This window comes from Tamandua tetradactyla, chromosome 3 (genome assembly GCF_023851605.1).
Source record: "Tamandua tetradactyla isolate mTamTet1 chromosome 3, mTamTet1.pri, whole genome shotgun sequence".
NCBI classification, from domain to species: domain Eukaryota; kingdom Metazoa; phylum Chordata; class Mammalia; order Pilosa; family Myrmecophagidae; genus Tamandua; species Tamandua tetradactyla.
In genome coordinates, this window is record NC_135329.1 from 55261208 (window position 1) to 55275975 (window position 14768).

General features: G+C 38.7%; 2 protein-coding genes across 4 annotated transcripts in view; one reads left to right on the plus strand and one right to left on the minus strand.

Annotated features, from left to right (window-relative positions):
- Positions 1-356: 356 nt before the first annotated feature.
- On the minus strand, positions 357-14303 carry ITGB1BP1 (integrin subunit beta 1 binding protein 1). Of its 2 annotated transcripts, none has more exons than XM_077153147.1 (7): positions 14104-14303; positions 9806-9909; positions 5202-5280; positions 3753-3889; positions 1757-1849; positions 1113-1262; positions 357-625 (listed from the first exon to the last, which is right to left on the minus strand). In XM_077153147.1, exons 2-7 carry the CDS (start codon positions 9875-9877, stop codon positions 554-556), a joined length of 603 nt encoding a protein of 200 aa, XP_077009262.1. In that variant the 5' UTR covers positions 9878-9909; positions 14104-14303; the 3' UTR covers positions 357-553. The 2 variants fall into 2 exon arrangements, with proteins under 2 accessions (XP_077009262.1, XP_077009263.1); XM_077153148.1 differs by lacking the exon at positions 14104-14303 and adding an exon at positions 13995-14018.
- Positions 14304-14333: 30 nt separating this feature from the next.
- The window catches only part of CPSF3 (cleavage and polyadenylation specific factor 3), a 42625-nt gene continuing 42190 nt past the window's right edge, over positions 14334-14768 (plus strand). For both annotated transcript variants that reach the window (XM_077153140.1, XM_077153141.1), the window contains exon 1: positions 14334-14557. In XM_077153140.1, the coding sequence (XP_077009255.1) occupies positions 14508-14557 (50 nt within the window). In that variant the 5' untranslated portion in view covers positions 14334-14507. The remainder of the gene's footprint in view (positions 14558-14768) is intronic.

Here is a 14768-nt window from a genome sequence, read left to right on the forward strand (position 1 = left end):
TCTTTAAATACCAATTTCTTTTGAGCAGTAATCTTATACAAATTGTGGTCTGTTAGCATGTGATCTTGACAACACACTTTTAAAAATTTACTTTTTGTCTTAAGTTAGCAGTGTTACTGTTCCTAAACAGCATAAACCCAGGTCTCAAGTCCAAGCTTTCTGACTCACTAGAGCTCTAAATACTACATCAGTGCAAAGCTGGCTACAGAAGAGACTACATTAGCCCTGCTGAGACAAGTTCTCAATGTTTATTATCCATTAAGTGGACTTTTATAACACCTAGCTCATAAGCTCATTAGGTTTAGAATGACAAATGAGGTTTTCTTTTTTAATCAGAGAAAGCAAATTAACTTCACTGGGAGTTAAGATACATTTTTAATATAAAAACAAATGAACAATATTTTATACATTTCCTTTTCTTCAAAAAAAATCTAAAACAAGGGATTACTTCAAATTTCCATAATAGTTCAACATTGCAAATTGAAAAAAGAACTATTTAGAAAATATCTGAACTTTCTTCCAAATGAAGTCAACTTCCACTTGATTGCAGAATTCAGGATTTCTCAGATGACAATACAGAGTCAAAAGCAGTAGATAAAACTTTACAAATGGCTTGTGCTTGTTCCTGAGTTACATGAAAAGACACAGTAAACAATGTTCATACATCTCTTCATGAATTAATCTGACCCTCTAATACCTCTCCTCCTCTTCCTCTGCAGTTGTAGAAGGCCCTCTCCATATGCCTGCCCTGGTGAGCATCACAGAGTAACGTGTTCTTTGCATGTGGGGTCCTTTCTGCTGCCCTTCAGAGCCTTCTAGCTCATGGAAACTCTACACACCACTTCCCCTCAGCTGCTTTATGTTTACCTTACACCTTTAAATGCAGACACAAATAAGTGCTACTGGGCCTAATGGAAATAATTCACCACCTTTGCTATAGTCAGAAAAGCTGGCTGACCTAGGGCCTAATACTCAATAATTACTATTATACCAGGTATTAGATAAATAATGGATAGCCCCTCTTCGACCTCTGAAAAGACAAAATAGGAGGCTGGGTTTTGCCACCTCATTTGATGAAATAACAAACTAATCAAGGTAATTTAAAATCTCACCAGGCTGTTGCACTGATAAACCCACAGGCTGTATTCTTCATTGCTTGCATCTGTGGTTTTCAGAGCAAGTAAGCTTTTCCCTGCCCCCAGACCATCATCATAGCACACCATCCGAATGATTAAATACAGAGCATGCCTATGCAGAACATCCTGCAGAAATCAGTGAAAATTCAGAAAGATTATGGCTATTTTAAATGTTTCTCAGTTCTTACAACACATTTTCATATGCAAAATGTACTGTGAGGCTTTAAACAAAGCATATCCATGTATAGGTTTTTCACCCAAAGGGACATTTTGAAATGCTCAGAATGGGGCATTTTCCCTTCAGAATCACATCTTACGAAAGTTCCAGAAGACACAAGGTGATCCAAACTTACTATCCCATTTTCTTAACTGACATGGTGTCCTAAGTTGAAAATGTATCAAGAGCTATCAGTGAGGATGCTGGCCTAGGCCCCCCTGGCACTGGAGATACAGTGGGAAGTATCAGTCACCCTAAGAAAATGGTCATGCTTAAGACCAGCTGCCACGAATGTTTACAAACCAACCACTCTACAAATGGAAGCAGGCCTGAATACAAATAGGCTCTTACTCATATGAACTCCCTAAAGCCTAAGACACACTTTTTCCTGTTAAATACTTACATACTGATCTGATGTTGATACTTTTATACCATACTTGGAAACTCCCATAATAAATTCTTCCTCCATAGGAACAAAAGGCAACTTTCCATCTTGCTTTAAAGTAAAGATAAATAAAAATTACATGATAAACCTTAAAAACTATAGCCTTAAGTATGATTAGTCACTTTTAGTATCCGGCAATTTCACAAACCCTAACCCTGTAAAGAATGTGAGTTACACAACAGCCCAGCAAGGATTTTTATTCCAAGAGGCAGAAGAAACATTTTCCTTTTTTTTTACCTCAGAACAAAATCTGAATGAAAATTCAGATCCACCTACTTCATGCATATTGTTCTATCCTCTCTCTTGGTGTTAACCTGAATTACAAACAAGTTTTACAGGTCCTAGTAGGGTTAAAATATTTAAACTAGAAAATAAAGAGTTTATTTAGATTTAACAATGCTCAAAGCTTACAGCACTGTCAGCACATAAAATGACCAGGAAACATGGCCACAGGAATCATTTTTCTCACAGCCATCCATATCCTACCCGTGTCTTGGGTATGTCTAGTTATCTGCAGGCCAGAGGGTTTTTGTCAATAAAACACTGAGGCCTGGTTACTCAGCTTTACAAAAATATTAATCAGTATTTTGAGCTACTTAGAAACAAGTAAAACAGCAGATAATACTTGATGGTTTCCCTGCAGATTAATCCAGTTTTATCTCCTAAGACAATACTGCCTAATCTGTCTTCTCTAAAATAAATATTACTGGCAATCAGTAGATGTTCCATATTGTAAATGTTTTTGTGGAACCATCTGCCTACGCTAAAGAAATTCTGATATATAAGGCATGTCCAAATACCTTGATTCTTATAGCAACCTCTTGCCAATCATTTCTCACAGCAATAGTAACAGTTTATAAAACTGAAAAACCCTATTGTCAATGATGACCTTCTACCAAGCCAGAATTCTATGGGATGTGAGAAATTTAGCTGTTCTTCTAAGAATGGAAATAATCTTCATGTACTTTTGAGAGAAAGTATTTTTCAATATTATACTTTACTATGATTCTTGTTCCTTGTACATTGTTGGAATCACTTTATATTCTAAACTAAACACTGGGATACTAATTGTATTTGTAGTCTACTTCAAACCAAGACTTCTCTGTTAGATGGTAAACTAGATTCACTGATTCCCTCAGACAGAATTAACTTCTTTTATCTTCATGAGTACATGAAACACTATATTTAATGAACCCGTTCTCCACGATTTGAGACCTTAAATTCTCAACGATAATTAGAACTCTGTGAACTGATGAAGGAATCTTTCCATTGCAGTATAAATATCCCTTTGTTAATGAACATGAAGATATGCAATTTCATCTTCTAGAAACTCAGGAACCAGTTTCACTATAACCAATTATATGGTGTAAGTCTTTTGGTTCTCCATTCACATCCACCATAAGCAAGGGTGCAGACATTATTTTATGTACTAACCTTACACACCTTTAGTTCATCTTAGTTTTCATTGTTAATTTTTAAAATTATCCTCTTGACCTGGAAATATTCTTCAAATCCACTTTACCTCAATTCTTGTTGGAAACAGGATATGAAAAAATAGCTATGTTATGTCAACATCACTGTGAATTAGATTATTCAAAAAGCTCTTAACTAGTTCAATGCAGGCTGATTTTGTCAAACTACTTTACAAGGAAAATCTATGTTAATCAGTCACCGCAATCAACGCATTGGACAGAGTAAAAAGTAAATCTTTGAGGAAGGAACAGCAGTCTCTGTGTTCTTATGCAATTCAATCTCTAAAGCATCTTGTACCACCCATGGTCAGAGTGCTCAGTAAATATTATAACAGTGATAAAAGCCCTGGAGCTGTGGCTTCAGGGGAAGACAGGGAGAAGAGTGAACCAGAGGACCTGAAATTTTAGCAAACATTTTTCTCTGTCCAAGAAGGTTACTATCTAAAATATAGCCAGAGGTCTTAAATTGAAAATTTTTTTACCTGGGCAACATCTATGTAATTTATCAGGTCTAGGGGCCCTTCAAGACTTCTTCCCTCAGAGACTTTCAGTTTCTCAATGGCACCAACATATTTTATTCGAAATTCTGCACAGGTATCTGAATTATTGTTGCTTTGTCCTAAAAGTTAAAAGAAAAGTTATAATAGTAAGACTTCAAAAGCAACATCCGCATTACAAGGTAGCCTCATTCCCTTCCCAAATAAAACAGACTGTGTCATTAGGACTTAACCATTAATAAAAATAAAAATTTTTAATGCAAATTTTTTTGATGTAATGGGAAAGACTAAAATTTCATTAACCTTTTCCTGAGGGGCTTGGAATATCTGAAATGTATAAAAATCTCTATAGGAATAAATTAAGTATTACTATCCTTTCATTTCAAAACAAACATTATAATGCATAATGATATGTAATTTTTTTTTTTCTTCTCCCTCTTTACCATGATAACTTTTAACTCTTTCCTGATTCAGAAAACCTGGTCTTCCTCTACCATTCAGTCAGTAAAGACCAAACAAAATTATTTTTTTAATGTAGATGTAATAATGCCAGACAGGAATCCCTTAGCATAACAGATGGCAACAGGTTGAAGAACTGTATTATGGTATAAAATCCACCAATACAAAAATTAGCACAAAGTGTTTATGGTATCTGCCATATTAAGGGAACTCTGTAATTATTTTTTAGTTATGCTTATGTAATGAAGGATGCCCACATTTTTAATATTTTAAAGGCATCTGTAAATGAAACTGCTACAAAATTCTCTTACATCACACTTCCCCTCTTTTATAGATTGACTAGTCAATAATCCTGAAAAGAAAAGTAGAAAGGATTTTAAACAAGAAAATGAATGTCTTTCCAATTAGTCATTGGCTATTTTTGGGGACTGGGTTAGAGCTGGATTTTAATTTCCAAGGAGCTAAGCATTCCAGGTGGCTATACAAATGTTTTAAAGAGTCTGTGGCAGATGCTACCCTTAATTACTTATATGTTCTTGAGATTCATGAGCTAGTGTTTCTTAATGTATCTCTGGGCAAATAGCTTCCTTAATCCTTTTAATTAGTGAGATATCTGTCCTCACGTTCCATAAACATAATTCCTTTATTGATAGTTCACCCTCTGCCACTCCATTTCTTAAAAAGCTATTCTGAAACTTCTAAATTCTTACCACACAAAAATTCTCAAACATTTTTAGTCTGGGAACCATTAAGAGACGTTTTCTCATGTGCTGTAGGCAACCTTCAATGTAGTCATTTTCACCAACCACTCCACACCCTCCACATACATTTCACCAAATTTGTGCTATTTTTTCTCAAAAATGGCAAAGGAGAAAAAGAAAACCCCAAATACAGAAGAACTCATGCTACAGTGATGAAATTACCGAAACAGAAATTAAAAGTTTTAGGCAAGCAATGATACAGCTTTTTCTATACCTGAGCTTTTAGTCGAGTCTGTATCAAGGCTGGCTACAGTACTGGATCGGGAGAGTCCCCCAAGGCTGGAATCTACAGACTAGAAAATAAAAAATAAACAACAAAACCTTAATATGGTAATAAGAGGACTGTCTTCTCTCAAATTCTCTAGCAAACATATATGAATTATTATAGTTGAGGTGACACAAAAAATCAAGTCAATTATTCAAGTAGATTAACCAAAACAAATTTTCTAAAGGCAAATTCTATAGCAAGCTTCAAACCACACATAATTCCAACTGTTCTTCACATAACACAATATTGGATAAATGTGGTATCAACATTCCCAATCTAAATCAAAGCCATTACCTCTATATCCTTATGAAACACTTTATATTTACACGATATGTGAAAATCTGCACCATACTTTCACATTATTTCCACTGAAGTTAAAAAAAAAAACTTGCACAGAGCAGAGAGCGTTTTCCCTGTTTCATAAATGAGGAAACATACAGAGAGGTGAAGTGAATATAGCAAGTCAGTCAGGTCACATAAGGCAGGTCATAAGTAAGATATGAGTGAGGTCACATCTATAAAGATGTAAAATTTCAAATACCTAATGCCTAACTTCCAGTGCTTCTGCAATTTTTCTAGCTGCTACCTGGCACATAGCATTTATACACAGGCTAACTGGCACACCAGAACCTAACTATTACTGTGAATATCAATGAAAAATCAAAACCTTTAAGCAAAATACAGACATAGAATCGGACTGTAGCTGATTCTATGGCATTACTGAGTGTGCTTAAATTTTCTTAGAAATAACATTTTCTGAAAACTTCTGACTCAAATAGTTTCTTCTTTTGTGACTCAACAATAACATTTAAAAGTATACTCAAATTTTTAAAAGTTTAAGATGTGAATCAAAGGTGACTGCAAAAATATATGAAGTCTTAAATATGTTTCCACCCTTTTTTGTTAATAGCACTTCTTTGAATACAATCTAAAATGAGAACAAAGCTATATGCACAAGGATGTTCATTATCATGTTATCTGTGATACTGAAAAGCTGTAAATAACCTACATATGGGAAGGTGGGAAGTTGGAATTAATATGGAATTCAGGCTGGCTTCTGGGATGACTACAATTCCTGAAGTCACTGATAGGCCAGAGTGAGCTCTCTGTGCTTCAAACTATGCAACCCCTGCCTCCCCCAGCATTCACATACACAGGAAAACACCATGACGCAATGATCCTCTGAATAAGGTGACCAGGAAGAGAGAAACTGATCTCTTTTTCCCATGTTTATAACAACAAAAAGCCTACTCGATCCCAATACACAACTCTAACAGGTTTGTCTGTTTCATTAACGTGTAGACACTATTACTTAACAGTTCAGCACACATAGGGCCAGGACTAGGGTGAGCTAGGGAGGGGGCCAAGCACACAAAATCTGAAGTATCACTCTTAAGATTGGTACCCCAAATGTTTCTATATTCACCAGAAATTTAAATGAAATAAGTATGAGAAAATAAATAAACTGTCATTGTGATTTTTTTTTTGGAAATATATTGAAGAAACCTCAGACATGTCATGCAGATGCTTGAATAGTTGCTTTGAATGTCATTGTGATTTTAATGGTGCAAACTTTGACTCTTCTTTTTTCTCATATTCCACGGCCAATATATCCATAGATCCTGTCAATTCCAGTGTCAAAATATATCTAAAAGTTGACTTCCCACCACTTCCATCACTATTTCCCAGTCCTAGCCACCATCACCTCACTTGGATTATCAACAACTTCTTAACTGATCTTTCTGCTCTATATATGCCCCAATTATAGCAGTCAAAGAGATTCCAATTAAACTTAAGACTATGTCGCTCCTCTGTACCAAACTCTCCAATGTTTCCGTCTTAGAATAAAAGGACAAATTTTGCCAATGGCCCACAAGACCCGCTGGCCTCCTGTGACCTCTATCACCTCACCTACATGCTCCCACCCCACTTCACATCACTCCAGTCATGCTGGTCTTTTTGTTCTTCCTGAAACATGGCACCAGCTGTTTCCTCTAACTGGACCATTCTTCCTACAGATATCATCCTGGCACTGCATCTTCTTTAGGCCTTTGATTCAAATGCCATCTATAAAATAAAACCTTTCCTGACTACACTGTTTAAAAATGCATCATTCCTACTACCCTTAGGAGAATGGTGAGAAAGGGGAAAATGCAACTTCTCCAAGTGGAGAATTCTTGATATTCTCAGCAGTGGTGACAACCAAAGCAACAGGCTGAGCCCCCAGTCTTGGAGTTTGTTCATATGAAACTTAACCCTGCAAAGGATAGGCTAAGCCCTTCTTAAGATTAGGCCTAAGAGTCACCCCCAAGAGAACCTCTTCTGTTGCTCAGATGTGGCCTCTCCCAGCCAACATGACAAGCAAACTCACTGCCCTCCCTGTCTCTACGTGGGACATGACTCCCAGGGGTGTAAACCTTCCTGGCAACGTGGGACAGAAATCCTAGATAAGCTGGGACTCAGCACCAAGGGATTGAGAAAACCTTCTCAACCAAAAGGGGGAAGAGCGAAATGAGACAAAATAATGTGTCAACGGCAGAGAGCCCAGGGTCAAGAGGTTATCCTGGAGGTTATTTTTATGCATTAAATAGATATCACCTTTTTAGTTAAGGTGTTATAGAGAGGCTGGAGGGAACTGCCTAAAAATGTAGAGCTGTGTTCCCGTAAAAAGTTTTTTTTTTCTTTTTTTCTGAATTGATGCAAATGCTCCAATTTGCATCAATTCAGAAAAATGATCACGAAATGATCACAAAATGATCATGATGATGAATATACAACTATGCGATGATAAAAAAAAAAAAGCATCATTCCTGGCCTCCCATCACTCTCTACTCCCTACAATTTCTTCTTCTCATACAAGTTTTCACCATCTAACATGCTCTGTACTCCACTTATATATGTTCTACTTCCCTCCCCAAACAATTAGATGTAAGCCCTATGAGGGCAGGGTCATATAGGTTTTTCTTTTTAACTGCTCTAGGCCCTTGAACTGGAAACAGTATTTGGCAAATAGTTGTCGAGTGAATGAATGAGTACAAGAGTTTCCATATGTTGTAGTCCAGGAGGCAGAAAAGACTACTTTTCTTCTAAACACCAAGAAAATTGGTGTCAAAAACCTAAAATTCTTAGAACAGACATAATTCAGCTGTCATTTCATAATCTAGGTGAAAAAAAGTCTATGTCAGCTAGAAAAAAATCACTCTATCCTTGGAACAGGGGATCTGGGTGGCCTGATGAGATCTTCCAAGGTTTGCTTTGCATAAATTAAGTCCACAGATACTTTTAAACATTTAGAACGTCTCTACGTAGTGGTGTTTGCAAATTTCACTGTTGAGTAAATAGAATTTTAGTGACACATACTGCCAATTCCAGAATTCAAGAGATCCAGCCCTTTGATCACCATTTTAAAATATTTTCTACCATTTAAAAAAATGTGTACAATGTTTCAATGAAACCATTCATAGGTTGTGTCCCATGTAGGTTTGTTTTTTTTTATAAATCAGAACCTAATACTGAAAGTATTTGTTTTTTCACAGAAAAGTTTAGTTTATATATAGTTTCTTTTAAATTGTGAAATATATATACAAAAAAGCAATAAATTTCCAAATATATTTTAACAAGTAGTTATAGAAGAGATTTTAAAGTTTGGTATGGGTTACAGTTCTACGATATTTCATTTTTTCTTGTAGCTGTTCCAAGACACTGGAGACTAACAGAAATATCAATATAATGATTCAGCAGTCATACTCATTTGTTAAATCCTATCTGCTCTGTTACACTCCTTCTCTTTAAATAACACGTAAACAAAAAAGCAATACATTTCAGGGTACATCGCAACAATTAGTTGTAGAACAGATTTCAGAGTTTGGTATGGGTTACAATTCCACAGTTTTATTTCTAGCTGCTGTAAGGTACTGGAGGTTAAAAGAAATATCAGTGTAATGATTGAGCACTCATATTCATTTGTTAATCCGACCTTCTCTGTATAACTCCACCATCACCTTTGATCTTTTTTCCACTCTTTAGGGGTATTTGGGTAATGCCCAGTCTAACTTTTTCATGTTGGAAGGGGCTGTCGATAATATGGGATAGGGGGATAGAACTAGTTGATATTCTAGAAGGGCTGGGCTTCCTGCATTTTCAGGATTTATCTGGTCCAGGGACTTCCTAGTGCATAGAACCTTTGTAGAATCTTATATAACGCTCTAGGTGTTCTTTAGGATTGGCAGGAATGGTTTTGGGTGGGGTTTGGCAAGTTATGATAGGTAGCAATTTCTAACTGAAGTGTGTATAAGCATGACCCCCAGTGTAGTCTCTCCACCCATGTAGTTTTAAGGATTTAAGAATTTCAGAAAATCTACCAAAACAAAATTAAATTAAACCAAGCATAGAATGTGTCTCTAATGCAAAAAATGAATGTTAAAACACACCTAGTTTGAAGAATATCAGGTGGTCTGCCCATGGTTAGTATCCTCTATGCAGTATCAGTTAGAAGAAACAAAATTCTCACTGCTTTATGATTCCGTTCCAAATTCCATTTCCCTTCCTACCTTGCTCTTAGTACTGATTTCACTACTTTGGGAACTGCTACTACTGTGTCGTTTTTTGCTTTTCCGAAACATTTTTCACCATAGCTTGATCCAAAGAAGCTCCCCTGGAAGAAAATATTCATTACAATTATATCAAAAAACAGCAACTTTAATCACCTTATGTACAATAACAAAAATCATTAATTATTTCAAGTTCCATGGATATATTTCTTTAACTTAAAACATAAATATTTTCACTTAATCACAAAATTTGGAGACTATTATTTCTCATCCTCTCTTTTAAATTACAAAAACTAAACCAAGGATGCAAAAGGGCAGAAATCCACTTATTAGATCTAGGGGTGTAAAAAGCACTTTTCTAAGAGTTATAGACATTTGCCAATCAGTTTTCAAAATATTTAAGAACCTAACTTCTCTTTAATCAATTCAAGATTGTAGCAAAACATGTGATGCTTAGTTTACTAACCAAGACACTAAGATTAAGTTACTGTTTTTCTCATACTCTGCACTTGGTAGTGGAGAATAGAAGACATACTTACTTATCAGAAACATACATTTTTCTTGAAGTCCTGAAATATCTTTAAGTAAAAGATGATATTAAAAACATTACCAGGGGGCGGGCAACGGTGGCTCAGTGGCAGAGTTCTTACCTGCCATGCCCGAGACCCAGGATTGATTCCTGGTGCCTGGCTGTGCAAAAAAAAAAAAAAAAAAAAAAAAATCCCAGGGGATAGTGTCTCACCTCCCTATTCCAATAAGGCCAGGTAAGGAGGTAACTTTAAGTTTCCCAGAGTCAATTTTACATATGTAATTTTTTATATTAATAATTAATGCCTTACAAACATTCTTTAGATTTATTCTTACCCATTTCATAGGCGCTAATATATTACACTTAGAAACTATTATTAAATAACCTGCATAATGTTTCATAGTTCAAAATACTTCCAAATATATTATCTTATTTTATCTTTTTAGCAACCATGTGATGTATTTATCTATGCCACAGATATTTTTTGAGGGTCTACTATGTGCAACATACTGTACAAGGGGCTCTAAGCTCCTACCCTCAAGGCACTTACAGAAAGTAGGTTATAATCTGCATTTTATAGTTGAGAATTTAGCCCATCTTTCAAGAGGATTTGCAAATAAGATAACCTAGCAAATCTTACCAAAATTGAATTCTACAAAGGCAACAAGGAAATCTGCTCACTATAGAAATGAATGCTATTTTATTGTCTTCCAAAATTGCACAGAAAGCAGTCTACACAGATAGCTTCCTTTTTTTCTGACATGATCAATTCCTTTAGGAAAAATGATGTGTCTAAAGGAGTAAAACAATGAGTAAATCATGAGGTAGTCAATGAATGTCCCCGTTCCAATTAAAAGTTTCTCCCAATGTATCTGGAAACCTACTTACCTTATGACCTTAGGCTAATTACCCAAATCTGAATCCGGAGCCCAGTTTCTTTAATCAGCCTCATCATCCAATTTATTTCTATGCTTTTGCTTTATTTGTGGGGTAGCAAGAAAATCTGACTCATTCATCCATTCCTGGGTAGTCAGTGAACACCTACTAGGTACTAGGGATATATCAGTGAATATGACAAACAAAGCCCCTGCCTGACCTCATGAAGATTTTATTTTAGAGGAAACAAACAAGAAAAACAGTTCAAGAAGAAACAAAAATCAAAATAATAGTAAGCAATAATTGCTATGAGGTAAACTAAAGCAAGCTAAGGAGATACAGAGTAGTTGAAGGAAGGAGTAAATATTTGAGACAGAAAAGATGCTCTGAGGAAGATGCTCTGAGGTCTTGTAAGTCATGACAAAAGTTTGGGTTTTATTTTAGGCTTAAAAGGAAGAGGCTTTTAAGTAGTCAAGTTTCATGATCAGATTTCTGTTTTGAAAAAATTATTCTGGCTGCTGGGTAGAACTATCCTAAGGCGTAAAAGGAGGGAGACTGGTTTGAAGGCTATATAGCAGATAAATTGTTGCAAATGAAACGGGATATTTTTTCAATAAAAGATAGATGGTTGAAGAGCCTCATTCCAAAGTCTGCACAAAAACAGGTTTTCCTCACAGCATAAAGTAGTATGTTAGTGGTCTCAATATGTTGGTATATAATATATTGAAGCACATATTTAAAATGTATATTTAAAATACATGTATTTTATGTAACACATAACATTACATGTACAACTACATATAAATTTTAAATATGCTTTGAATTTTTTAAATGAAATCTGATTCTATTGTTAGTGAAATCCTGACGCACCTCCTCAATCCCGAGAATACTACACTATATTCTACTACTACACTATGCAATACTATATTACTATACTACCCTATCCTACACTGCCTTTCTTGTCATCATCATTCCAGGAACTTAAAAAAAGCATTTACTAGAGTCTTTGATAGCTGCCACTACTCTGATGCATGTTCTTCAGCAAGTCGTTTTTGTCTCTAAATTATTAATGCATTAAAAAGGAGACTTGAGATCCAGAGGCGGACAGGGAAAGAAAAAAAAAAAAAAAGAGACCAGTGAGACTCACTATCACTCGGGTGTTCCACAGGCCCATTACATATTAAAATGTCTAAAGCTGAACCCATTATGCTCCCCTCCAGAAATGCTCCTCTCCTATACTCTCACTTTCAGCTAATTACATTATTTCTATGCTAGAAATCGGGGAGTCTTACCAACTCTTCACTGCCCAACAGTCCCCACATCCAATCAAGCACCAACATCTGTATGACGTAAATAGCTCTTTAATCCATCTTTTTAACAGGCAAGCATCAACATTTGACTTTTTTTTTTCGCTCTGTGTAACTCCTTTTCAAGTATCTGATGAAAGCCATGGATCCTCAACCCACACAAATGCAACCATGCGCAAAATGTGACACAATTTAAGGAATTCACAAACACCTGAAAATACTGCATTCCAATCCTCACTAGACTCCTTGCCACCTTCAAATCTACCGCCACCCTATGGCCAAAACGATCCATTTAAAACAGAAATCTGACATCACTAACGTCCTTAAAATCTTTAATGGTTCCCCAAAGTTAGAAACTAAAGTCAAAGCCCTTCTCCAGTCTCATCTTACACAACAACTTGCTTCTCACTGACTAGGGAACAGAGCTGCTTTGATTCTCCGCACACACTACGTTCCTGGCTCCTGCCACTCCTTCTGCCTATAAAATTTGCCTTTTCCAAACCTTACATTCATTGCACTTGGTTAACCCTTCCTCATCTTTCAAGACTCATTTCAGGCTGCTTCTCTTTAGAAAGCCTTCCACGGATTTCCAAGTTATGCTAAGGGACGGCTCCTCCACAGTTTTTGCGTACACCTCCATCATGGCATTACTGTCTTTGTCTACTTACGACTATCTCACTGCCTAAATGATCAGCTCCTCAGAGGCGTCTACCCAATGCCTAGCCTGGCAGGGGACACGCTTAACAAACCTGAGGACTTTCTTGCGAGGTGACACACAAATATCAATTTCCACACCACGCCCAGTGGTAGGTGCTTATACAAGTCCGACCCTCATTACTGACCTGCAAGGGTGCAGTATGAAAGTCCCTTTCGAATGAGGAAACCCAAGCGCCAAGAGATTAATGCGACTTGCCCAAGCTTTGGACTAGTTAGACCTCGCTCCAAACCTCTTTCCAGACATTGCCCCCGTGGTCGAGTGCCTGCCACGTGCTCGGTGCTGAGGAGAATGACAGTAAACACGACACAGGCAATCACACCCTGGAGTGACTGGGCGCAGGGCGGGCGAGAGGCAAGATAAACGAATGAGGGCAGGCTCTGCCTTCTCACCCTCCCTCCAAAGAGCAAGAAAAAGCCGATCTTGACAGACAGATGCACGAACCCGCAGCTAAAAATGCTTCTATTCCATGTTGGCCAAATTCAGACACGATCACCCACAGTCACAGGAGCTACGGTTCTCCAAACAGACGCTGCGGCCGGCCAGGAGGGGAAGCCGTGCACTCGGGGCGCTCGCTCCTCGCCGCAGTGCGGGAGCCAGCAGGCTCGTCCCTTCCCTCCCGCCCGGCTCCCCACGCCTCCGCCCCGGAGACCCCAATCCCGGGCCTGGACCCCCTGCTCTCCCCGCTAGCCCTCGAGAGCTAGAGACCTCAGGCTGTCTCCACAGCCCAGCCCGTCCATCCCTCCCCATCGCCGGCCTCACCCAGCTCGGCGCCCCTCTCGGGCCCGGGTTCCCGGTTCCTACACCCGCAAGTCGCCCGCAGGGGGCGCGAGTTCAGTCCTAATGGGGGCGAGACTCGGGGGACGCTCACCTCACAACCGCCGGCCCATCTCTGGAGCCGCTTTTGGTTTGGATCAGAGGGGTCCGCTTTGGCAGCCGGCGCCCAGGGAAACTCTTTCAGTTCTAATTCCGGCGCCAGCTTTTCGGCCCTGTATCCTCGGCCCGCCAGACCCCACCTCAGAGCCTATGCGCAGGCGCAGCCCTGCCCGCCGGGCCCGGGCTTCCGGACTCCGAGGCGGGGCGGAACCTACCCGACCGCGCTCTCGGCCGGAAGTGGAGGAGAGGAGCCTGAGCGCTGCGGCACCAGGGTGCCGGAAGTTCTGCTCATGGTGGATGAGTTACTTCTTCCTGGGTTTCACCGAGTCTGTGCTTCCAATCTAGAAAGACCGCGGTGCCTGGTTTCCCACCCCCTCGCTTCTCCCTCAGACTTCTGAGATGTCTGCAATTCCTGCTGAGGAGAGTGACCAGCTGCTGATCCGACCTCTGTAAGGAACCGGCGACACAGGAAAGGAAGCCACAGGCTGTGTGAGAGGGGAGGAGAGCTAGCCGAAGGGGTTGGCCCTCTGGCGCCCCCCACACCCCCCGCCCCAGTGTGCCCTAGCTGGCTGCCCTCGGTCCGCAGTTGCGGGTCCGGCCTCTCAGGTTGAAAGGGTTTGGAGAACTGTTGGTTGGTAAGGCCAGCCAGGTTGAATGGGA

Bases quoted from the DNA above. Each gene is read 5' to 3' on its own strand.
- ITGB1BP1 (XM_077153147.1), bottom strand. From the start codon at position 9,877: ATGTTTCGGAAAAGCAAAAAACGACACAGTAGTAGCAGTTCCCAAAGT. The intron at 1,850-3,752 runs GTAAAAAAATTT...TTTACTTTAAAG, and splicing joins ATTACATAGATGTTGCCCAG to CAAGATGGAAAGTTGCCTTT. The intron at 626-1,112 runs GTGAGATTTTAA...CATGTAACTCAG, and splicing joins TTTATCAGTGCAACAGCCTG to GAACAAGCACAAGCCATTTG.